The sequence below is a fragment of the Echinops telfairi genome, unplaced genomic scaffold, assembly GCF_000313985.2.
Source record: "Echinops telfairi isolate 266 unplaced genomic scaffold, ASM31398v2 ScPeMD7_12;HRSCAF=54, whole genome shotgun sequence".
NCBI classification, from domain to species: Eukaryota; Metazoa; Chordata; class Mammalia; order Afrosoricida; family Tenrecidae; genus Echinops; species Echinops telfairi.
This window is the reverse complement of record NW_022103909.1, coordinates 9,989,849-10,014,760: the sequence shown is the minus strand read 5'-3', so window position 1 is coordinate 10,014,760 and position 24,912 is coordinate 9,989,849. Positions and strand designations below refer to the sequence as shown.

At 39.9% G+C, this 24,912-nt stretch overlaps 1 protein-coding gene across 1 annotated transcript in view; it reads left to right on the top strand.

The window, feature by feature from the left end:
- TMEM117 (transmembrane protein 117) overlaps positions 1-24,912 on the top strand; it is a 656,162-nt gene that overhangs the window by 528,527 nt on the left and 102,723 nt on the right. The window contains exon 5 of the mRNA XM_004711523.2: positions 13,576-13,735. Coding sequence (XP_004711580.1) covers positions 13,576-13,735 — 160 coding nt within the window. The remainder of the gene's footprint in view (positions 1-13,575; positions 13,736-24,912) is intronic.

Below are 24,912 nucleotides of genomic sequence, written 5' to 3'. Positions count from 1 at the left end.
CAATTAACTGCGATAAACGAGGGTTCACTGTACTAGACCAACCGATGAGGAGAATACATATTTATACTGATGACAAGAAATATGGCCCAATAGAATGCTCACGTTTTAAGACTATCATTAATATCACATGTAATTAAAATTTTGCTGAAGATAATTAATCAATGGCTGCAGCACTATGTTGAGACGAAGCTGCCAGAAGTCCAGGCCAGATTCAGAAGAAGATGTGGAACAAGGGATGTCATTCCTATTGTAAGATGGGTCTTGGGTGAAAGCAGAGACTACCAGAAAGATGTTTACCTGTGTTATATTGATTATTCCCAGACATTTTGAAGAATGTAAATTCTAGAACTCTTCATTCTGCCATGAAGAACCTGTATAGGAATCAAGAGTCAGTTTTGTGGACAGCAAAGGGGAATTCACACTGGTTTAAGATCAGGAAAGATGTCCATCAGGATTGGATCCCCTCACTATACGTATTCAATCTCTATGCTGAGCAAATAATGAGAGAGACTGGATTATATGAAGAAGAATGTGGCGCAGGATTGGAGGGAAGTTTATTAACAACTTGTGAAGCTGACATAACCTTGCTTGCTCAAAGTGAGGAGGAATTGAAGCCCTTGCTGATGAAGATTAAGAATTGCAGCTCTCGGTATAGATTACAACTCAATGTAGACAAAATCAAAGTCCTCACAGCTGGACCAGTTGGGAACGTAATAGTAAAAGGAGAAAAGATTGAAATTATCAAGGATGTTATCTTTTTTGGATCCGCAAGCAATGCTCATGGAAGTAGCAGTAAGGAGATTGGGGTAGTCACCTAATCTGGTGTCAATTTAAGGGTTAAGAGTGTGAGGGGTTGAGCCTAGTCTGTCAATCTGGAGATAGCCAATGAGACTTCTGTGGGCATGGCCTTCTCCTGAGAATTCTGTGAAATCTGGTATTTCCTCCTTGGAGGTGGAAGACACCTCTCTCTCTGCTACTCCCTGGGAGACATTGCAGAAGACAAGCCACATGGATGCAACCAGACCTCTGAAGCTGGAGAAGCCACAGAAAGACCCCTGCCAGTGCTGAGATGCTTACAACGCCACTGGATTCAAAGACTTTCTACCCACTGGCTTGTGATGGTCTTGCGTTTGGCTTCCTTGTATGTGTTTCATGAGTCTGAAGAGGACTTTATGATTGATATTGGACATATGAGCTAATATCAGATTTATGGCCTTGGGCTGGACTGGGTTGGGATGTTTTCTTAATGTACAATTGCTCTTGTGTATAAACCTCTTCCTTATAAATATATGTGTTTCCTTATACACATATGTGTGTCCATGGATTTGTTTCTCTAGTCTACCCAGACTAACACAGAGATCAAAGGATGCATTGCACTGGGTAAAGCTGCTGCAGAAGGCCTCTTTAGGTGTAGAAAAGCAGTGAGGTTACTTTGAGGTCTAAGATGTGTTTGATCGAAGCCATGGTATTTTCAGTCATCTCATATGCATATGAAAGTTGGGCATTAAATAAAGAAGACCAAAGAAGAATCGTAGTTATGAATTATGGTACTGAAAGTACCAGACTGCCCAAATAACAAACAAATCTGTCTTAGAAAAAGTACAGCCAAAGCACTCCTTAAAGGCTAGGATGGCCAGACTTCGTCTCACATGTGTTGGACATGTTGCTAGTAGAGACCAGACCCTGGAGAAGGAGATCAGGCTTGGTAAAGTAGAGGATCAGAAAAAAAAGAGGAAGGCCGTCAACAAGATGGATTGACTCAGTGGTGGCAACAATGGGTTCAAGCACAGGAACGAATGCGTAGATATGCAGGACTGGACAGTGTTTCCTTCTGTGGTGCACAGGGACACTGGGCTGGAGCCAACTCATTGACACCTAACAACAACACATTCATGTTACATCTTCCCCAGTGCCACTCATTAATGACTCTTACAGACCAAATGCTTAAGATTGTACCGTTTACTAGGTATTATATTTCCTTTAACCTGTTTTTAACTGTATGCTTGTATGACTTTCCTGGTGTTGCAACAACAAAGTACCACAAAGTGGGTGCCTTTAAGCCACAGAAACTTAATGTCATAATTCTGGAGGTTAGAAGTCCAAAACAACATATTGGGGCGGGGGGGGGATATGCTCGCTCAAGTCTCTAGGAGATCTTGCTTGTCTCTCCCAGTTTCTGGTAGCCCGAGGAATTCCTTGTCTTTCAGATCTCCCTTCACCTGGCTACCCTTCTGTCACCCTTCCTCTTTTATAAAGGCCACCACTCAGACCGGATCAGGACTCACTCTCCTCCAGTATGACCTCATATTAAATAAACTGATCAGAGCCTCAGAGATGCTATTTCTAAACAAGGTTATGTTCGCAGGTACCAGGAATTAGGACTTCGATGTATCTTTTATAGGCACGCAATTCAATCAATAGCAGTGCTTAAAACTAGGAAACATAATCTACAAAGTCTACTCCTAACCAAGACTGACTGTGCTCTACATAAGTCACTTTTCCGTGCCTCTCTGTAAGCAAAGGTCAGTCCTACGTAGTAGAGGAATTCAAGTCACCAAATAATTGTACAAAAATATGATTATTTTCTTTATCATATATCAAGATTTCTGACACACAGGGCCCACATCAGGTTGTGATGACAGTCTTCATTGTCAAATGTGCTGACCAGTGGTGCCCTTCTCAACTGTTTTATGGACATTCAGGAAGAAGTGTAACCACCTTATTTCTTCATTTCAATGTGTTCGGTGTTTTTTGAACACCTGCTGGGTTCCAGGCGCTTTTCTTGGTGGAATAATGGAGTGATATAAAGATAAATAACATTTAAATGTATGGTGGAATAGACAATAGTACATTTTAATAATTTCCTTTAAAGACTTCATATCCCCAAAGAGCCGCAAACAAGCTGTGTTAATAACTGTACCTCCTCTCTCAGGCATCCTATCTATTGATTGTGTTCAGGTTGGTTGAGAGCTGGCAGTGGCATTTACTTAATGCATGCCATGCGGAGAAAATGTGTTTTCCACTAGGACACTTGGCAAACGCTATCTGTGAGCCCCTTGGTACATCCTGATCTTAAATGTAAGAGACCAGAAGGGAACCAACCCTTATCCTTCCTGGCTTCCTAAGGAGCAACTTTGGCTTTACCAGCTGGGCTGAGAGAGTGGATGCACTCACATATTTTCTGATGGTCTGGCTAGAGGACTTGAGGGGTGATTGTTTTTCTCACAGATTTGAGATGACAATTTTGGGAATTAAAACAAGCAAAATGAAAAGTGCTGGCATTCATTCATGGCCATCTGTGACTTCAGTGTGATGGTACTTAGTGTTCAAAGTGGAACGGATGTTTGCACTGGACATGGGTTTTGCCTTGAAAATTGAAGGGAAGCATATTCTGCTTATGTTTGACTTGATTGCTTTATTTCCCCATAACAATATAGTTAAAAATAACACATGAAATCATTTAAAATTTTCATTGGCATGCCATAATTCATTTAATGTATTTAACACTTTGAAATATGAAACTACATTATAGCTTCATTATGAAATTGAATTTCCTATCTCAATTCGTGCATTAGTTTATTGCAGTGTTAACCTTAAGCTTTTCATTTTCATAGAATTTTTATTTTTATGAAAAACTATGCAATTTGATTTGACTTGTTTGAGTATAGTTCTCATATTTTGACATGAATGTTTTAGCAAGAAATAAAGCTAATTTTTATTTTCTCTAAGACTTTAAAATGACTTATTCTCCATGATCAGAAAGGGATACTGTGTTCTGATTATAATACAAGGTAGCGACCTTTTTGGAACATTACTCATAGATAATAGGTTAAAACACACAAAAATCATATTTATCATCTCAAATCACATGAAATTGCTTTTTGAGTATGACAGAAAAATTGATCACGTTTTGAGAGAAGTGTTTAGCATGATTTATAGTGTAAATGTGGTGATTTCATTTAATAAAGATGAAACTATTTGATAATTAACCCTAAATGATTCAGCCCTTTAAGTATAATTCAGACTTAATACCACTTATTTTCGTGTCTGATGTCTGCCCTTTTTCAAGCCATTTGATGACTGGTTGTGATTGCCATCTGTAGCCGCCACTCACGGTGACCTTAGTTGCCCAGTCTGTAGCTATCGTCATGATTAGTGTGCTGCACAGCATTGTCGCTGGCTAATTTTTGGAAGTAGATCATTAGGCTTTTATTTTCAGTCTATCTTCATCTGAAACTTCTATGGAAATCAGTCTACCTTGCATGACCTGACCCTGCCTGTAAGAGGTAGCGTCTTAGCAACATACAAGTCACCACAGTGTAGCAAACTGACAGATAGGTGGTGGAATACTTTAATAAATCAATCTTAAAATTATTATGAATGGAAGAATACAGTGTAAACAAATTGAATTACTTACATTCATAATTCATTTTTAAAATACTTATTAGATGAATGAACAATAAAGACTGTGTGTTAAACCAAGCTGTGGGGATTTCCTGGATGTATATACATGTGCTACTCTGTCTCTAATTTGGTGTATAGTAGATTTTTCACACGGTTATATTGTTAATATGTTAACAAGAGATGAAGTCACGACTTTATGTATTTGTTGAGACTTTCTACAAAGCTTTAGCTAAAAAGAAAATGTGGGTGAGCCTTACTATAAGCTGATAGATCAAACTTCTTATGATTCTATCACTTACCACCTGTGTCACCCACAAATCCCCACAAACTCTTTAGAACCATTAGATTTGTTCAGTTTACCCAAAATGCTTGGTTGGCATAAGAATTCACACATCCTTAGCAGCACTCCTGTGGCTTGCAGGCGCCCGTGCTAGAGAGCGGGAGCCATCAGATTAGAGAAGCTCTATGCACCCCTCGTTGTCTCACATTCTAATCCATATTAATCTAGGGCGTATGATAAATAATTGAGGAGAAGGAAGAAAACGACTGGAAATTTGAAAGGATGAAAGGGAAGATACCACCCACTCAAGCTAATAATTATGTATGAGTTCTTTCCAATTGACTGGTGGCCAGAAACCAGAGGAGAGTGGAATTGATGAACCAGTATGTCATGCTGGCTCTGGTTGCAGCCTGAATGGAAAATAATCCAGATAATTGTTTAATTGGATTTTACTGAAAAAGAGAAGCTGGAACTCCCCAAGAATCATAGTCGAATGTAAACATCTTTTCAACCATATTGGTTAAATAACAACCGAGGGATTTTTACATCAAGAGCCAGCTTCCCCGAGGCTCCATTCTCACGTCCACAAAGCTAACCTTTCAGCTGTTCGCTGTCAGCCTTGCCAGTTTTACTTTTCAATGCGAAGTATTTTCCAATAGTATATATACATCTATTGAAAAATGAATATAAGAATAAATGCTTAGCTACAGATAGAATGGCAAGAGGGTTATATCCATGTGTTTTCTGTATATGGGCAAGGGTTATACACACGGATTGGAATAAGTCAGCCTGTATTTGAGTCATTTTATTATAAATATTTTATGTCACTTATGAAGTCTGTAACAAAGGGTAGGCTGTTTACCCTTTATGTGCCTTAGTTTCCACGCTGCAAATTCAAGATTATGCACAGGTGCAGTTATGTAACTCACTGGTACTAGTGGCTGCCACATTACAAAGACCATAAAGTAGTCGTTTGCTACTATTAGTATTTCCTTCATAACAATCTTACATACAAGTGTTTTTCTGCTTTTGTGTTGTAATATATAACGTGACTCACTAAATTATGACTCTTTTAAACTGGTGATTTGGACTGAATTACCTTAGTATGGTAAAGTCCTATCTACTTTTCAAGAAAAGGCTAGGACAGCCAGGCCAAATGCATCTTGACTTCTGCAACTGTATCTAGGTAAGGCACTGAGCATGATGTTGAAGGAGATATGAGTCCAATTCATGTATCTTAGTCCTATTTTTCCTTGCCTTTTCTCCATGTGCTGGAGACTTTATTTTTAGGGCTTTTCTCTGAGCTGTATGCATTCATATTTAATGACTGCCATTTTTATTCTTTTGTAGTATTAAATATTAAATATCAGGCAGAATACCACTTTTAATTTCCCCTTGGAATAATAAAATGTTACTGGTGACTTTTTTTTTTAGTTCTGTAGCAATACTATTTGTCAAAACAGCCAGGAAAACACCTATGAGAAGCTCTTGGAAAGACCATTATATGTTGGATAAATTAAATATATAACATAAATAAAACATCCAAGAGGTGAATCAGTGAAGATCTGGGCTCAAGAAGCCTGCACACAGCAGGCATTCTTGATAAAGTCTATGTACCAAGGTATGTGCCAAATTATAATAGGACATTTTAATGATTAATTTTAATGACTTTATTCACAAGGAGAATATTCACATGAATAAGAATAACTCCTTTGAAAATATTGTCATAAATGAAGTTTGGGATTTGGGCACCTGAAAAATGTGCCTCTGAGTGGGTGTCTGATTTTATAGTGTCAGTCTGTATGTTTAGACTGCTGAAATATGAACTGACTAGCATTTCCCACGTAATCACCTATTGTCACACAGAGGGAGAGAGAATCCAGGTGTCTCAGGAAAAGTGTAGGGGTGATAGTAAAAACTATACTGCATAAAGAAGGGTCTAACAAATTAAAGAATGCTACCATAGAACTGGAACAAGGTGCTTGGTATCTGTTTCCATAGGGCTTAACCATGTAGTGTTGGATAATAGAGCTGGGGGATGGGTCTACAGAAGAAGCTAGAAGTTAAGAAAGGAGACGCGAGAGAATCGGAACCCAATTATCCATCAACCTACATAGCCATCCCCATGCATCTGACTGAGAATCTACCTGAGGCATTATACCAGGAGGACTTCAAAAAGTTCCTAGAAAATGAATATTATGAAAAAAAATATGCAAGCGTTTTAAAATATTCATCAAAATGAGCTCACACTAGCTTGTCTGAAAATTCATCAAAATGAATATTTTGATGTCTGAACAGGGTCCACATGGAAGGCCCTAAGAAGGATAACACATCAGTTTGAAAAACTCCCTGCGAGGGTAACCTGAATTCTGCTAAAACGGAAGCAAGAGCAAACGTCAAATGCACGATGAAGTTTGGGTAGAAGAAGAGTGAAATTACTTTACAACTGTTTGACAAAAAGCCGATGGGGACAGTTCCCCATGAAGTCAACCATTTGCAAATGGATAACTCGTTTTGAAAAGGGATGAGCGGGTACTGAAGATGAAGCCCGTGGCAGCAAGCCCTCTGCATCCATTTTCAGGAGGGAAATTAATCTTCTCCTTGAAAAAGCTGAGGAAGACCAATGATTAACAGAGAAACAATAGCCAACACCACGGACATCTCAACTGGGTCTGCTGACACAATTTGAATGAAAAAAAATAAATAAATAAAATTCTCTGCTCAATGGGCACCCAAACCTCTGCACCCAGTCTAGCTGCAGACAAGAGCAGAAACATGAATGGGCGTTTTCATCAACGGGGCCTAGGATCCTGAAATAGTTCTTGGAAGACTTGTAATGGGAGATGAAATATGGCTTTACTAGTGTTTTCCTGAAAATATAGCATAGATAAAACAAAACTCAAGGGCTGGAAGCCGTCCAGTCGACGCAAAAGTGGACCAATCAGGAGCAAAAGCCATGACATCAGGTTCTTGGGATACTGAAAACATTTTGCTTCTTGGCTTTTGGGAGGGTCAAAGAACAGCTACTTATTATGCGACTGTTTTCAGAAAGTCAGTTAGTCGAAGCTTTAGGAGAAAAATTCCCGGGAAAATTTTACCAGAGAATCTTTGTCCTCGAAGACAATACCCCTGTTCAATCCTCTCAGCAACAAGGGCAACATTTAAAGAGTTTCAATGAGAAATCATTAGGCATACACCTCCAGTCCTAATTTGGCTCCTTCTGACTTCTTTGTACCCTAAAATTCTTTAAAATATACCCTTTTCAGTTAGTAGCATGAAAACCACTGTACTGCCACTGACCTGGTTAAGTAAACAGAGCTGTCAGCGCTGTAGGACGAACCAGATAACTTAGATTTCCTGCAAGTGTCTTGACCTTCCTGGAGCATGTTAAGAAATCAAGTTTATTTTTTTTATCCTTTCGTTCCATTTTTCCACAAGCTTTTTGAAGCCCTGTCGTATATATTCATAGCATCCTTCTGAAAAACACATTTGCAATAACTAAAGTAATGAGGCTACACTTATTATCTAAATAAACTTTAGTGTATATTTATCTCTTCTTTACCGAGTTGGTTATTCTCTATCTTGACAAAAAATGTGATAATTCCATTCATATTTGTTTAGGTTCTCACAAAAAGCCCACCAAAATGACAAGATGGAGGAGGAAAGTGTTCAAATTCCATGATTTTTATGCTTGATTTAATAATATTGGAAATTTTGCTCAATTATAATACTTATTTAGAAATTTTCCTATATTCATTTAGTTCTCTTAAATTAAAAAAATATACATAAAAAGTATTCTTAATGATAAGAACAAACCCGAACTCACTGCCTCCAGTCAGTGCTGACTCATAGCGACCCCCTGTGGGCTTCCAAGACTGTTTACTGGATAAAAAGCCCAGTGTTTCTCCCTCAGACTGCTGGTGGTTTCAAACTGCTGACCATGTGGATTGCAGCCCAACTCATAAACACTACACCCCCAGGACTCCTAATTATAGATAATATGTGACTTAAATTTTGGAGGCATCGAGTCAAATTTTGTTTGTGAAATTGGCAATTTTAATAAACTGCATGTTTAATGGAGTTTATTTTCAAACAATGGATTTAATAATTCCTTTTTTCTAATCATTAGAGAGAAAAAACTATAATCAGGTTTTCACTAGATCCAACATATATCAAAGTATGTTGTGACTGTGAGGTGCCATCTAGTTGAGTCCAATTCTGTACAACAAAGTGAAACATCACCTGGCCTTGTGCCGCCCTCACCACCATTCCTCTGTCTGAGCCCATCATTGCAGCTACTGCATGGGTCTCATGGAGGACGTTACACTTTACCAAGGGTGATGTCCTGTTTCAGTAGTTCCCTCTTTGTAACATGTTCAAGACAGGTGAGAGAAAACATTACCACCGTTACTTCTAAGGAGCATCCTGGTTGACTCTTCCAAGATGGATTTGTTCATTTTTCTGGCACTCTGGTGGTACATTCGGGATTCTGCACCTTATTCATTTTCTGACTTTGACGGGCATGTGAGGCGTATGAAAATACCATGGCATTCATTAGGTACTTCATCATCTTCCAAGTGATCATTTTAATTTTTTAACATGGCCAAAAGGTCCTTTTCAGCAAGCTCACTCTGTGCGATACGTACAGATTTGTATCCAGGTGACCTGAAATCTTTGACAACTTGATCTTTTCTCTGTTTATCATGATGCCACTTAATGGCCCAGTTTTGATGATTTCTGATTTCTTTCTATTTGAGGGGTAATCCCTACTGCACGCTGTAGTTTCTGACCTGCACAGATAAGTGCGTTGAGTCTTCTTGGCTTTCAGCAAGTAAGGCTACGCCGTCTGCATATTGCAGGTTATTAATGAGCTTTCCTCCGAGCCTGAGGCCCAATTTGTCTTCGTTAGTTCAGCTTTTCAGATTATTTGTTCACTGGACAAATTAAATAAGCATGGTGAAAGGATACAGCCCAGTCACACACTTTTCCTTCTTTTGAACCAGGCAGTATTCCTATGAGGAGTACTGGTGTTTTGGGATTTGCTAAGTGCAAGGTCAACAGTTCTAAGCCACCATTTGCTCCTTAGAGAATGATGTGATATTCTTCCATAAAGGCTTACAGTTTCAGAGACCTACATTCTACTAGGTCCAAGCTGCTCACAATGAGTCAGGATTTGTTCCATGGCAGTGTGTTTGGAGTTGATGTCCCTTATTATATCCTAATGTCTGGATCTTGATCTGGGTACAAGTCACACATGCACACAGTTAGATAGTTAGAATTCCCAATCTTCCCAATGTGATCCATAATTTGTTATGATTCATGCAGTCAAATACTTGCAAGGTAAGCATCTTTCTCGCACTCTCTGGTCTAAGCCAAGATTCATTTGATGTCAGAAATTATATCACTTCTTCCAAAGCCTCTTCTGAATCCAGCATAATTTCTGGAAGTTCTCTATTCTGTGTAATGTTGCAACATTTTAAAATTATGTTGAGCAAAGTTTTACTGATGTGTGATATTAATGAAATTATTCAATATTTTCCACATAGATCACCTAATTTTGGAATGGGCACAAATACAGATCTCTTTCAATTGCTTGTCAAGGTTTTCCACATTTCTTGACATCAATGAGTAGAGCCTCTTCTGCGTTGCATCCATTTGTTGAAACACTTCCGTTGGTATCTGTCGATTCCTGGAACCTTATTTCTCAACACTGTCTTCATTGCAGCTTGGACTTCCTTCAATGTTATCAATTCCTCAGACACCTTCTCCAGAAGTAGCTGCTCATCCATCAGTTTTTTTGATGCAGTGACTGTTGATTCCTTCCATGTTCATTTGATGCTTCATACATCCTTCCATCTTTTATCTGTAGAATCTTCAATATTGCATTTTGAGGCTTGATTTTCCCCCCACTTATTTCACATGGAGAAATGTCAAGCAGACTCATCCTTTTTGGCCTTATAATTCTAGGCATTTCTTTGTTTTATTATAATTCTTTGTCTTCTTGAGCTGACCTTTGGAAACTTCTGTCCAATTCTTTTATTTCATGATTTATTTTGTTAGTATTCACTACATTTCAAAGCAAGCCTCTTCTGACATAAATTGGGCTTTTCTTTCTTTCTTTAATAACCTTTTACTTTCTTAATGTAGATTCTTTGACATCATCCCCAAACCCATCAGGTTTTCAGTCATTAGTGTTCAATGTGTCAAATCTGTTCTTGAGGTGATATTTAAATTCAGGGGGGATATACTATAGGAGATAATTTTCCCTCATGGAATTGTTTTAATTTATTTCCAGCTTAAACTTATACTTGAAAATGAGCAATTGAAGATCTATATATTCTGCAGTTGGTCTTGTTCTAACTGATAATGAGTTTCTACAGCTTCTCTCCCCACAGACGTAGTCGATTTGATCCCCATATTTTCCATCCAGTGAGGCCCATGTATATACATGACATTGAAAAAGTGTGTTTGCAATGAATAAGCCATTAGTCTTGGAAGATAGGATGACAAACACTTTGACTCACCTACTTGGACATGTCAAGAGGAAAGACTAGTCCATGGAAAAGGATATCATGTTTAGTCAAGTAGAAAGCCAGCAAAAAATAGGAAACTCCTCAATGAAATGGATTGACACAATGCTTACCACAGTGGGCTCAAGCATAACAACAATTGTGAGGCTGTCCACACAGTGTTTTATCCTATTGTACAAATGGATCCCATGATCTACAGCCAACTTGATGGTGCCCCAACAAGCCGCTGCTCTCACAAACTTCTATTACACAAGTCTCCACTGTCGTTCCTAACATCAGAGCTATGCTTTCCAATTACAACTCCTTCTTTGCTTCCAGCTTTCAAATTGCAATCACCATAAATGCCAATGCCCTTTGTTGCACATCTGACCAATTTTAGATTTCCAATGTTGATTTAAAAAAATCAGTTTCCTCTCATTTGGCCTTTGTGGTTGTGTGTCAATCTGAATAACAGTCACACTAACTGGTCTTCCTTGTAGGTGTACACATGGTATTCTATCACTGACAGCTTTGACTTCAGAATAGATTATGAAATGTTATTGTTTTGTGGATGACCTTGACAGAACTCCTCTATTTCTCATTCTTGTCATAATAGACCATGTGATTATCTCATTCAAAATGGCCAATACCAGGCCATTTCAGTTCACAAATATCTACCTTTATGTATTTCTAATTTGTTAAGACTTTCAATTTTCCTAGTGCATGCCTCGTGTAGTTCACACTCTTATTAGTAGTGAACTTTTGCAACTGTTTCTTCTCATTTAGAGTTGTGCCACATCAGCCCTGAAAACTGTATTCCATCCATGCCATTCAGGTCAACTCCACGTTGACAAGGCAGCTCTTCCCCAGTCATACCTCCAGTGTCCTCTGACCTCAGGATCCCATCTTCCAGCCCTATTTCACCTCTCCTATTCATAAAGAGTTCACTGGGATTCACAAGGTTTTCATGAGGCAATTTCTTCAGATGGAGGAGTGGTTCATAACAATGTACTCCATCCTTCAAATAAAATGTTAATGAAAAGGGATCCCAAAGTATCGCCTTATAAATTTAGATTGTGCAAATTTACAATGAGAATGCTAGAATGATCAATATTAATTTTTTAAATGATGATATTATGTAAATTATTAGAAGATGTATATAATTCAATTGCCAAAATTAGTGTGCATTATTTTAAAGTATAGCATTTCCATGTGTTTCCCTTTCACTTACCAGTTCTTTTCTCTTTTGCTTCTGATTAAATTTATTTCAATGTAATTGTTGTAATTTTCCTATATGTAAATCAAACACTATCCAGATACCAATATGCCTCTAAGAACAGAAACCAATAGTATTGTAGATAATTCTCTGACAGATTTCATTTCCAATGTCCATGTTTCAGATATACATTGAACATTAACATCAAAGACTAATTGAAGTATTTCCTGATTTTTACAAAAAACAAAACCTGATAATTGTTACCATTTCAGCAAGCATTTATTGAATTTCACCTGCATACAATTATGCAAGATGTTAGGGCTATAAAGACACAATTTCAAATTTCTCATAACTTGTGGCAAAGAAAGAAAGATCAGACATAACAAAAGGTCACTAGTCCACGAGGCACCTATTTTATTTGTCCCATGGGGCAAAGGGACTATCCTCTGGGAGATAGAGATGGCACCTCTGTGAAGCTCCTCAGGCAACAGGAATTGTGACAACACCAAGGAAGAAGTGACCCCACCACTTACCACCCACCCTCCAAACCCAGGACTCCTGTCGCTCCTGTTCTGCGCTGCCCCCAACCCAGAAATCCAGCTGTCCCTCTCTTCTGTAAGAGGATACAAGATCCCACCTTTCAGCATCTACCTTTTGCTCCTACACATGCATGTCTGTGACCCACAGTTAAACAAGCTCCATGTAACACGAGCCACCCACCAGTATTCCCTTTGGGATTCATAGTACACTAACCAGAGTTCCTTGTCATCTTTTTGTTGTTAATTATTTGTTCATAATCATTTTCTTAATGTTCTTCAGGGAAGTGCATTTGGCAGAAATGCATTTTATCTCATTTTTAAATTGCTTTTGAAAGAAAGCACTTAATGTACTTCTCTTCTCATCCTCTATTTGGTAACTATGCCTTGGGATACACCCTGGGCGAAAGCAATTTGTTAATTGGCAAAATGGGCATGCGTTCTTTTAAGTGATAACATTTCCACATGTTCCCGTTTCTTTTTCTCTCATTTCTTGTTTCCACTGAAATGTATTTTAATATAAATACAATTTAATATAGTGAGTGCATTATGCACTCACTACAGATGCCCGGTGTTAGACACTTGCTATAGATTTCTAACATTCTAAAATAAATGGCTTGTTTCTTGCAGGACGGTTCTCTTTACTCTGACTTCCGTAGTAGTTCTTGTCATCACGACTGACTGGATCAGCTGGGACAAGCTGAATCGGGGATTTTTGCCCAGTGATGAAGTTTCCAGAGCGTTCCTGGCTTCTTTCATCTTGGTCTTTGACCTTCTTATTGTGATGCAAGTAAGTGTCTTTGCATTCCTCTCCTCTCTCTGTAGCATGCTTACACTTGGTTCTAGGTCAGTGGTTCTCAACCTGTGGGTCGCGACCACTTTGGGGTCACCTAAGACCATCAGAAAACACATATTTCCGATGGTCTTAGGAACCAAGACACCGCTCCTCTGTCCGTCTCCAGGCGGGTCCGCCCACATGCAGTTACTGTTACCCATGCTACACCATGCTTCAAGACAAAATGTCATTTATTTGTAATTAGAAATAAACATTTCACAATATATAATTACAAATTGTTCTTGTGATTGATCACTGTGCTTTAATTATGCTCAGTTTGTAACAATGAAAATACATCTTGCATATCAGATATTTACATGATGATTCATAACAGTAGCAACATTACAGTTATGAAGTAGCAACAAACATAATTTTATGGTTGGGGGTCACCACGACACAAGGAACTGTATTAAAGGGCTGCGGCATTAGGGAGGTTGAGAAGCGCTGCTCTAAGAAGCACAACCCCTCCACAGACTTGGGTTCCAGAAGGAGAGAGGACTGCATAGCGGATAGCTGCTCATCATGGGCCATTCTTTGATGATATTTTCAACAGTGCGACTGTGGGAGGGGAGTTCCAAAATGTCATTTCATGCTGGTGTTTTCTCCCCAGGTTTCAAGGTAAAATGTAAACAAACAAACAGAAAAACACAAACAACAATAACAACAACATTAGGGGGGAAAAAAACCCTGCCGTTTAGTAATGGAAATCTGCAGAGAAGTGGACGATAGAGAGCCAGCAAAGCAGGGGAAATAACTGGGGAAGTAACTCAGAGTTTTAGGATCGTTGAAATGGAATGGTGCAAAAAAAAAATGCTTTTTCTGGTTATAGAAATCATTACTTTCTTTCATTATTCACCAGAGATCATTCCATTTTCATGTAAACACTATGGCCACCCTGCTTAGCAACAGATTGCTTGCACAATGGTACAGCACAAACCTGTGTTACTCGGGGAATCTGGTGCACATGCTTTTGGGTCTTAACAGTATTCTTTTGAGTGGGTGAGAAGAAGACATTAGCTATTGCTTGGCACTTTATCTTGCTCCGTAAGTGTCCATCCATTTGCTAGGCATTTTCTTATTGCTCTCACGAGGCAATGTTGGTTTTTTTCCCTTCTTGAGGTGTGATAAGACACTAGAACAAGCGCTACGACTGCCGAAGGCAAAGGAAATACCTTTGTATTCTGAATTGATGGGAGATTTCATGACATAGCAGATTGTTTTTCTTATCTCTGGAGGCAAGGACAGGTCTTTACAGACGATATTCTGTGGTGTCTCAGAAAAGAACCATCTTTGGGGGGGCAGGTAATGCCTCCTGAGTGTGGGATTCAAGCTGTTTCCTGACCGTGTCACAGTGTTAATGGACGATCAGTTCACATATCAAGGTGTAGGCTGTAAAAAATATATTTGCAAACAGAAAATCGCATTTTATAATTAGATCATCGGAAACTGGATGTATTTTGTTTGGTGTCTCTCCAGTGGAGTGGGCAGGGTGGAGAAAGCACTGACTTAGAAGCAGAGAGCACTGGCAGCATCGAGGTCACCCTGATGAGCTGCAGCACCGTCTGTCGACAGCCGTACAATCTAACGGGTAGCCCCTTGCCAATAAGGCGTCATGCATGGTTTTCTAAAAGAGCGATTTCGATCTTCTTTCATCCAATACTCCCCGCTAATAGTTTTCCTGCGACAAAAAGGCACTTTGGTCAAATGTCCTACTGTTGTTTTTTTCTGAGCCCACCATGGAGTTGAAGAGATAAGCAGTAGATTAAACCACTATTTGAATCTTCTTAAATTTGTAGTAGTAAAAACATAATATTCCTTGTTGCCCACAACCATCTGCCAATTTCTTTTTATGTAAGTTTTCATCTTGCTCCTAATAAGTTCAAAAGTCATCCAGGACTCTGAAGGGAGACACACGGCAGTCCAATTGATTGAGATTATGGGTCACTCGAAAAGAGCTAAGTAAACGAAAGATGGAACACCGGAGGGATAGCCAGGATTTATTCGGTAGAGCCAGTGGCACTGGGCAGGGAAAGGCTTTCTTGATGGTAGAGCTCACATACGAATTGAAAGCCAGTGAAAATTGCCGTTCAGATTGGAGCCAGGGAACCATCTGACAGGAGAAGGAGAGCTTGCGTTGAGGAATGTATCAGTTTGGACAAATTTGGCTACAAGTCACAATGGCCCTGCCAGCCTCGTTTCATCAAAAGAAATGATATCTTCCTGCATTATAAGGGTGTCCACCAGAATTAAAGAGAAGGGCTGCAGCTCCATCCTAGGGACACATCACAGGGGATGCTGACATGTCACAAAGAACTGAGTCGTAGCCTTATTCTCCTGCCATTTTTCACTTGTCACTTCCGCTTTCTGTTTCACTCTCATTTCTGCCTTTTCCCCCCTCCTCATGGAAAAGCAACCCTTTCAGCTTCTCTCTCACATGAACCCCTATGGACCCCACAAAAGGAGAACCAACCTCTGGTTGTCAGGCTACATTTCAAATTTCTGGGGGAATCACGAGACATTTGGATTGGCCTATGCCTGTCTCTGAACTTAAGGACACTAGTAGGAGGGCGGGGGCCTACAGGGGGTGGGGAGCTGAGCAGTCTTAAAATAAAAAGGAGGGAAAAGTTGAGTCTCAAACACCAAAGCTATGTGTCTAACAAAATTAAAAAAAACAAGAGCCCTACTGCCTCAATACTAAAGCCCTCAGCTGCTAACAGAGAGATCAGCGGTTCAAACCCACCAGCTGTTCTGCTAGAGAAAGATCTGGCAACCCGCTTCTGTGAAGGTGACCTTGGAAATGCCGAGACTGTTCTCCTTTGTCTGTAGGGTCACGCTGAGTTGGAACCCACTTGACAGCAATGGATTAATACAAAGAGAAGTGGAAGATGTGACCCCAAAGTAGGGCCCTTTAACTTTCTGTTCTCTTTCCCAACACCCAGTGAGCCAACCAAGTCAGTAGATTCTTTATTTTTCTCCACTATGTCTTTTGTGTTCTGATTCTTCCTCTTCATTTTCTCTGCCACCGTTTAGCCTTGACTTCCCTGCGTATTAGTGTAAAATAATCTCCGTTGGACCCTTCTGCCTCCGGACTTCTTTTTGTCCCAGCCCACCCTAAGAACCTTCCAATCTAAAGGCCATGTGGGACTAATCAAATCTCAACACTGAATGTCGTCAGTGAATCCCATGGTCAAATGTAGTTGACACTCCAGGAGGTTCTGTTTGGTGCCCTCAAGATTTGGCTGTTTTGTCTCCCAGGAGTCTAAGGATGAACGCTATCACAGAATAAAGACCGCGTAACTTTGACCCTGACCCTAACATACTTTTCCTAAGATGTCAATGGCCCTCTTTGCCCTGATTGTGCTTCCCTCTCCAGGTCTAACAGTCCAGATTATTTCAATCCCTCCTTAATTAAATCAAGTGATTACTTCTTCCTTAGAATGCCTATCTACACTGCCACTGAGTTGATTAGGACTCACAGTAACCCATTGAGACAAAGCAAATACTGTTCCCTATCATTCCCCATCTTTCCTCATCTTTCTCCTGTGAATATCCAATGGGTTTGAACCCTCACAGTTAACAATCCAATTGCTTAATCTGTTGTATCACCAGGGCTCCTTTGCTACAGAATATAAGAAGTCAGTTGCAAAGGAAATTTCCTTCTGAGGGAAATTTCATCCCAAGTTGCATTGAACATTTGATGTCTTGTCATTTGATTTTTCTGTATCTCTTTAATTCATTCCATATGTATTTGATTTGTAGCTATGTCTCACACCCACCTACCTCCTTTGAAAGATTGAGGAAGATATAGATAAGGCATGTAAGAATTAAAACATGTGGTGCTACGTAAGTAAGGCACACACAAAAAAGGAAGAAAACATTATAGGAGTTCACATCAGAAAGTGATCAATGTGTAGACCAGAATAATAGGCAAAAGCTTCCAGGAACAGATGAGACAGGAGGGCCCCCAAAGTTTGAAAGGGCAGGATAATGAATGAGAATTGTTTTCTCCAGGGTAGCACTGGAGAATTGTTTTCTCAGGGGTACGCATCAAGATATGAACTCAGGTTATTAAGTTAATTTCAAAAAACTTATGGACTCATCCATAGTGTGTATCAGGGGCTCAGAACAGAGGACAGAAGGAAAGGTGTTCAAAGATCTATAAAAATTTTTAGTTCCTTAGAGAAACTCACAATAAAAGTGTAAATTGTATCACTTCTCGGCCTTTTGGCTAAGATCGAGTATAGAGAAACCCACAATTAGTAGAATAAATGTGAGCTTAAAAAGTAGAAATGTCAAAATATTGAACTCCGGATGGAAGCGGCAAGTCCAGTCTCACAATGGAGGTTAATGACCCAATGGAAACTATCTATTGGTGGTCTGACTTGTGAAACTACATATGCTATTTTAAGAGCACCTTCTGGGAAAGGTAGAACACGCACAGATAGGGTGTGGATGAAAGCTCCCAACAAAACCTCTCAGGGGCCTTGGTTCTGTGACTGACCTCTTGGGTTGAAGAAGGACCTGACCACTCAAGGCAGATGGGTGTGCAGTGGAATCAAAGAGAGGCGTTTCTAGAGAAGGTTCTGTTCAAACCGGGTGCCCAGTTAACAGCGAAGAAAATGTTTGTTGGCGGCACAAAAATGACACAGGAGAATATAATTTGAGAGGCTACTTTGAAAAGTATGGCAAGATTGAAACCATGAAGACAAGCCGAGTGGGAGACAGGATATTCTTTTTCTCACTTTTGAAGATTATTATGTAGTTGATAAAACTGCAGGTCAGATGCCATACTATTAATGGGTATAATGGTAGTTCAAAAAGACAAGAGGTGCAGTCTGCTGGATCACAGAGGGGCCGTGGAGGTGGATCTGGTAAACTAGTGGGTTGCGGTGGAAACTTTAGTGAAAGAGGAGGCATCGTGGTAGCAGCAGAGGTCATTGGGGATGACAGTAGGTATCTTCGGACGCAATGGTGGCCACTGTGGCGGTGGTCCTGGTTACAGAATTAGAGGGCGCTATGGTGGAGCGGATCAGGATGTGGAAACCAAGATGGTGGCTATGGTGGCAATGGTGGAGGATAGGATGGTTCCAATGGAGGAAGAAATGTTGGCAATGGTAAGTGGTGGTGGTGGGAACTATAGCTGTAACTGATTTTAGAAATTACAGTGGACAAGGGCAATTAAATCGGACCAACGAAAAGGGGGTTGTTTGGTGGAAGAAGCGGTTTTTGTGCTGGTGGTTATGGATCTGGTGGTGCAGTTGGTGGCTGTGGTAGCAGGAGGAGCTAAGGATTCAGCAAGGAAAGGCTACAGTTCTTACAGGAGACAGTGAGGGGTCGTCAGGAAAGCTGCAGGTAATTTTGAGAGAGTCATTCCAAATGCATTAGCGCAGTGGTTCTCAACCTTCCTGATGCCGCGACCCTTTAATCCAGATCCTCATGTGGTGGGGACCCGCAACCATAACATTATTTTTGTTGCTACTTCCTAACTGTAAGCTTGCTACTGTGATGAATTGTCATGTAAATATCTGATATGCAGGATGTATTAGGCGACCCCTGTGAAAGGGTGGTTCGACCCCCAAAGTGGTCATGACCCACAGGTTGAGAACCACTACATTAGAGGAACAATAACTATCTGCCACAGAAGAAACAATAATCCATAGTCAGAAACGTCACTGCAGCGTCCACAGGAACCCCTTCTTGCTGAGGACACTCACAGTGATAGTTTGCAAATAGTACAGCTTTCGATTAATACCATGTAGTGTCAATTGTATGTGCATTTCGGGGGGGTGGTTATATGCTATAGCTTTTTCTTCTTTTCATTACATCAGGTATATTGCCTTATAAATTGTGGTACTGGTACTAGGCATAAAATTTTAAGGAATTTCGAAGTTTTCAAATATTGTGTTCAGTTTTAGTACAGAAACTTCAGTAAAATGCAGTTTTGAAGCTGTTTCCTTGTAAAGAAACACCTTCTGACTTCAACTTTAAGGAGAATCTATGCTTGCATTTTGAAACCATACTAATGGCCACTGACAGGTGGGAAGAATAGATATTTGTATGCTTGCCATGTGTGTTTTAGATAAACAGGGTATTTCGATTAGTGTGTTTGTGAGTTCAATAGTATTAACATTTACTTTCAATGAGCAAAAATCTCAAAACTCCCATTTGGTTTTTGTGCATTTCTTTGCAATATATTCAGATATGAGTTAATGTATTAGCTTTGCTAAGACATCGGTGTTCAGAAAATAACACATTTACTGAAAAAAGTACAAATATTTTAGGAAGACCTCTTTAGAGTATTGAAGATCAAGGAGGTTTCTTTGAGGACTGTGGTGCTCCTAACCCAAGCCATGGTATTCTCCATTGCATCATATGCTTGTGAAAGCTGGGCATTGAATAAAGAAGATCACCTACTAACAGATGTATTGTGGTGCTGGAGAAGAGTACTGACAGTACCATGGACTGCTAAAAGGACAAAGAGAGCAGTATTGGAAGGAATAAGGGCAGCGTGCTCCTTAGTGGAAAGGATGGCTAGACGTCATCTTACATCCTTGGACACATTGTTAGGAGAAAGCATTCCCTGGAGAAGGACATCATGTTCGGTAAAGTTGAGGGGCGGTGCCAAGAGGAAGGCCTTGAGGAGATGGGTTGACACAGTGCCTGCACCATGGGCTCGGGCACACCGGCATCGGAACCACGGGGAAGATGGTGCAGACGGGCGCCGTCTTAGTTATTCTGCGGTGCACAGGTGCTATGAGTCCAAGCTGACCAGATGGCACCCAACAACGAGAACAACAACAATCCTTTCACGATCCTTTTTATTTCTCTCCTTTCTTTTCCTCGTTATGTCGTTCTCTCTTTGGAGCTTTCATTCCTTCCTCAAAAATCCATTAAGTCCCGACCTGCCAATTTCCTTTCTTCTTCATCTGTGAGCTCTTCCACATTGTTGATATCCAATTTTAAATTCAGCATTCTGGTCATGCAGAGTTTTCCCTCAGCAATGTCTCCCATCATGTTTTCCTGCTCAAATGCTTGGAGCAAGTTCCCATAACTCAGCAAATGTCTTCTGATCCTGTGCATGCATCTTCATTTCTCCCAGAAAGATGCGGTGTTGGCTGTAAGTGTAGTTGCTTGTAACTCAAATATGTCTCAAGTTAGAGACTGTTTTACTTCTGCTTTATCCTTTGGGTAATGGTGAGCCAATGAGGGTTATAAGTAACAAACTACAGGCACTAATAGTTGCTTGAGAACATTTTACTTTAAAAGTTGAAGACTGACTTAGAAAGAGGGAACTTAGGAGGATGTAAGCTTGCATGATTGGTATGGTTAATGTATATGGAGGGAAGAAAAAGGAATTAGTTTGAATGAGCTAGTACAAGATTTCAAGCCATAGATTGAAATAAATGTGAACCCATAGAATAAAAGCACATATTGTGGTAAAAGAGGGGAAAAAAAGGGTGTGTGTGTGTGTGTGTGTGTGTGTGTGAACGCACACACATATTTATATATACATTATCTCTCCAGATCTATTGATCTACCTACTGGGCATTGCCTGGGCAGTTCTACTCCTGGTTATCTTTCCATCACGTCACTTCAGCATGCATAAGTACAAACTTCTCACATTTTATCTCATACCCTAATATGGATTTTCAATGTATGGGTTCACCACTCAAAAATATTCATACAAAAGCAAATATTAGCCAAAATTATTTAGATACATGATGTATGTGCATTGATATTATGAGAGAGATCTTCTAGAGGAGAAGTTGTGAAGGGCAGAAGAAGGGCTCAAGAATCAAGTGTTGGATAATTCTCAACACTACTAGTGCATGTTTGCATTATTCCCCTCTTTTATAATTTATGTAAATGCTTGCCTATTAACTCCTGGAACTTGTAAACTCCTCAAGAGATAATACGTACTTTATCAGGTTTTTTAATACCCAAAGCTACCTCATGTCCGTCTGACACCTTATAGTTTTACCATTAATATTTTGCTGAGTGAAAGAAGAAATCATCTACTAAACACAATATGATTTTGTAAGAGCCAAAGGGCATGAGATTCTTCATGACATCAAATATTTACCAACAGCAGGAGAATGAACCACCAGTAAGTTTTCCACTGAAGTATTGGAGTAAGTAAGTATCTAAATACAAATCTGAGAAAATTGCACAGTTAAGTGTTAAAAAGGACTCTTTGGTCTAGTTGAGAAGCACTTGGAGAGAAGTGATATTTTCTGAAAAGCAATTCTTAGTGCTCTGCAAAATAATTACGAAAATTGCATTCTACAAATATTTCACTGTGTAACAGATTTAGAGTGTGTTTATTTTCTCTTTCATATATGATTCTTGCAAGTAGGTTGAGTGGTTAAAAAAATGGATAGGATGACTCTTGGTAGACAGTATTTTAAATCTCAATTGACCTGACTTTACAAGGGCACTTCCTTTAAGGTCGCTGTTACTGAGAGTGAAATTCACCATTTCAGGGCACAGGGCAGAAAAACAAATAAAAGCTGAGTTTAATTAAATAGCCATGGTGTTTTGAGGGGAAAAAATGGTATTAATTTCAGAACAAACTATTCCTATTTATTTTGTTTACAGGCTACATAGAAAGGTTATTTAAATGCCTGACCACCAGTTTTAGGATGTTTTTGACCCTTGGGAATATTCTTTATAACTTCCTTCAAGAGATTTTGGAAGCACTCCTGTACCTATTGAGGCTAGAGGTTTCTTCTCAGAGCCTGTGGCTCTGAGTTTCTCTTCAGACCTTCAGTAGAACCTGTCCCTTGAAGTTTGCCTGGAAACTTAGCAACACTTTACCTGAGAGACTTTTTGTCACCTTTGTTATAGTGTTCCACTTTTAAAAATTATATAGGACCAAAGGGTCAATTTTAAAGTGTAGATGTTAAGGTTGAGGGGCAGGTGGATTAAGTAGATGGAAGTTAAACAGTTAGAACATAAAAAAAAAGAATGTTGACACAATAAGAAGAATATGAGAAGATATACATGGGTAGAAATGGATACAAGGTTATGAGAGGAACAAAGGGAGTATACCTAAAAATATATACAGACTTGAAAAAGAGTATTTGATTTTGCTGCAACTATATCCATGCATATGCAGGAGAATACGGGGCTCAAGTTATGAAAACTTCTTAGGCATAAAGAGCACTTCAAGGGAGTGAGTAGTTGAGTCTAGAGGTCCAGCCCCATAGTTTCAGGGAACACTTGGGTCAGTAGCCATAACATAGTCCCGAAGGCAGTGTTTCATATTCTGCTGTGGTGAGTCATGATTAGGGGCCTCAAAGCTCATGAGCAGCCCCTAAGGTACAATTGCTGGTCCCTCCCTGAACAGAGGAAAGGAGAGTGATGGAAATCAGCGATTCCTGGAAACATTTGGACCAATGAACTAGAGGAGCACATGAACACTGTGACCAGAAGAACTAGATGGCGCCCTGCTACAGCTAACAACTGCCCCAGATGGCTTCCTATTAGAAAATCCTGAATAGAGTGTGATAAACATGTGGAACAAAACTCAAGTCAGAAAAGAACACAACAAAAACAGGCTTCTTGACTGGGTAGGAACTGATGGAAGTCCAATGACTATGACCCTTAGTCACTCTTCAGGACTGAAAAGGAATTTACCCCATGACTTAATTTTCAACCACCCAATAGACAGGTCTTTATGGGAAGCACTAAGGGAGGTATGCTTTCCGTAGAATCGCCAACCATTGGAAATCCAAAGGACAGCATTTACCCAAGAACAAAGGGTTGGGGGAAAAAACAAGAAATGAAACAAGAAACACAGGGAGGACAGAGGATCCATGATGTTTCATTGTGGAAACTGCAATCAGTGAGATGAAACAAGATGTAAAAAACATATGGAATGGAAAGTTGATCTGCTCCCTAAACGTTCACTCAATTTAAAGTAAACTTTTTTTTTTCTTAAGTTCAATGTTGAAGATACTCTGAGGACATTCTAAATTCCCTGGGGAAGTTTCAGACTAAGAAGATGGCTCTCCTTGTGGTCAGTTTTCTAGAGGATGCTAAATAGATTCCGATGCACTGCTAAGAATGATAGTTTCAGGCTGGTTATTCATATTTCATATATCCTCTCCTCGGGTCAGATAGGCCAGTCCTTTCTAACCACTTTTAATGACAGTGAGGAGCCCTGTAGGGTCAGTGGTTGAGCACTTGGCTTTTAACAGGAATGTGGGCAGTTCGAACTCACTAGCTGCTCCATGAGAGATAGACGTGGCAGTGTGCCTCGATAAAAATTAAAGCCTGGAAACCTCTATGGGGCAGTTGTAATTCAGCCTACCAGGTTGCTGTGAGTTAGAATCTATTTGAAAGCTATGATTTGCTTGTTTTTTAATCGCCACTGTGAGAGATATGAAATATTTCTATGGGCTCCCCTATGCCCTTCGGTAAATACAATGATAAAGCTAAAGAACAAATCAAAATAGAAATTATGTCGGCATTGAAAAATCATGGAAGCTTATACAACCAAACTCAAACAACCACACTTGTGACATCAAGTCAATTCTGACTCACAGTGACCTGATAGGACAGCAAAAAACTGCCTCTTCGGGTCCCCAAGACGAAGTTTGCAAGAGAGTAGAAAGGCTTATCTTCCCTAGTATTTAAAACAGGGACTTTAAACTCATGCCTTTAATAAAAAATAACGAAGAGCCATTTTTAGGCAGGCGGCTTTAGTAACATTAGAGAATCATGGGCGTCATTTGGTCCTGCTGGCGTTAGGCGCTGTGCAGACAGGTGGACTCAGCGATCCATGCACAACAGAACAGTCCTGCGCCGCCTTCACGGTTGCTCTTATGCTTGGTCCATTGCTGCAGCCACGCTATTAATCCATCTTGCCGAGGACCTTCCTTTTTCCCACCACCCCTGGTTTACCAAGCATGATGTCCTTCTCCATGGACTGCTCTCAACAGGTCCAAATATCGTTTTGGGTCATATGCAAGGGTATTTTACACACAAGCTCCAGGGTTTGCCTGAACTAATCCAGTTAGTCAGCAGTCGGGAGCCTAGTCATGAGCCTGGTTGTCTAAATCACGACCCACCATCCTGACAGTTTCTTTCTTCTATTTTTTTCCATTTAAAAAAATAATTTCAATGGG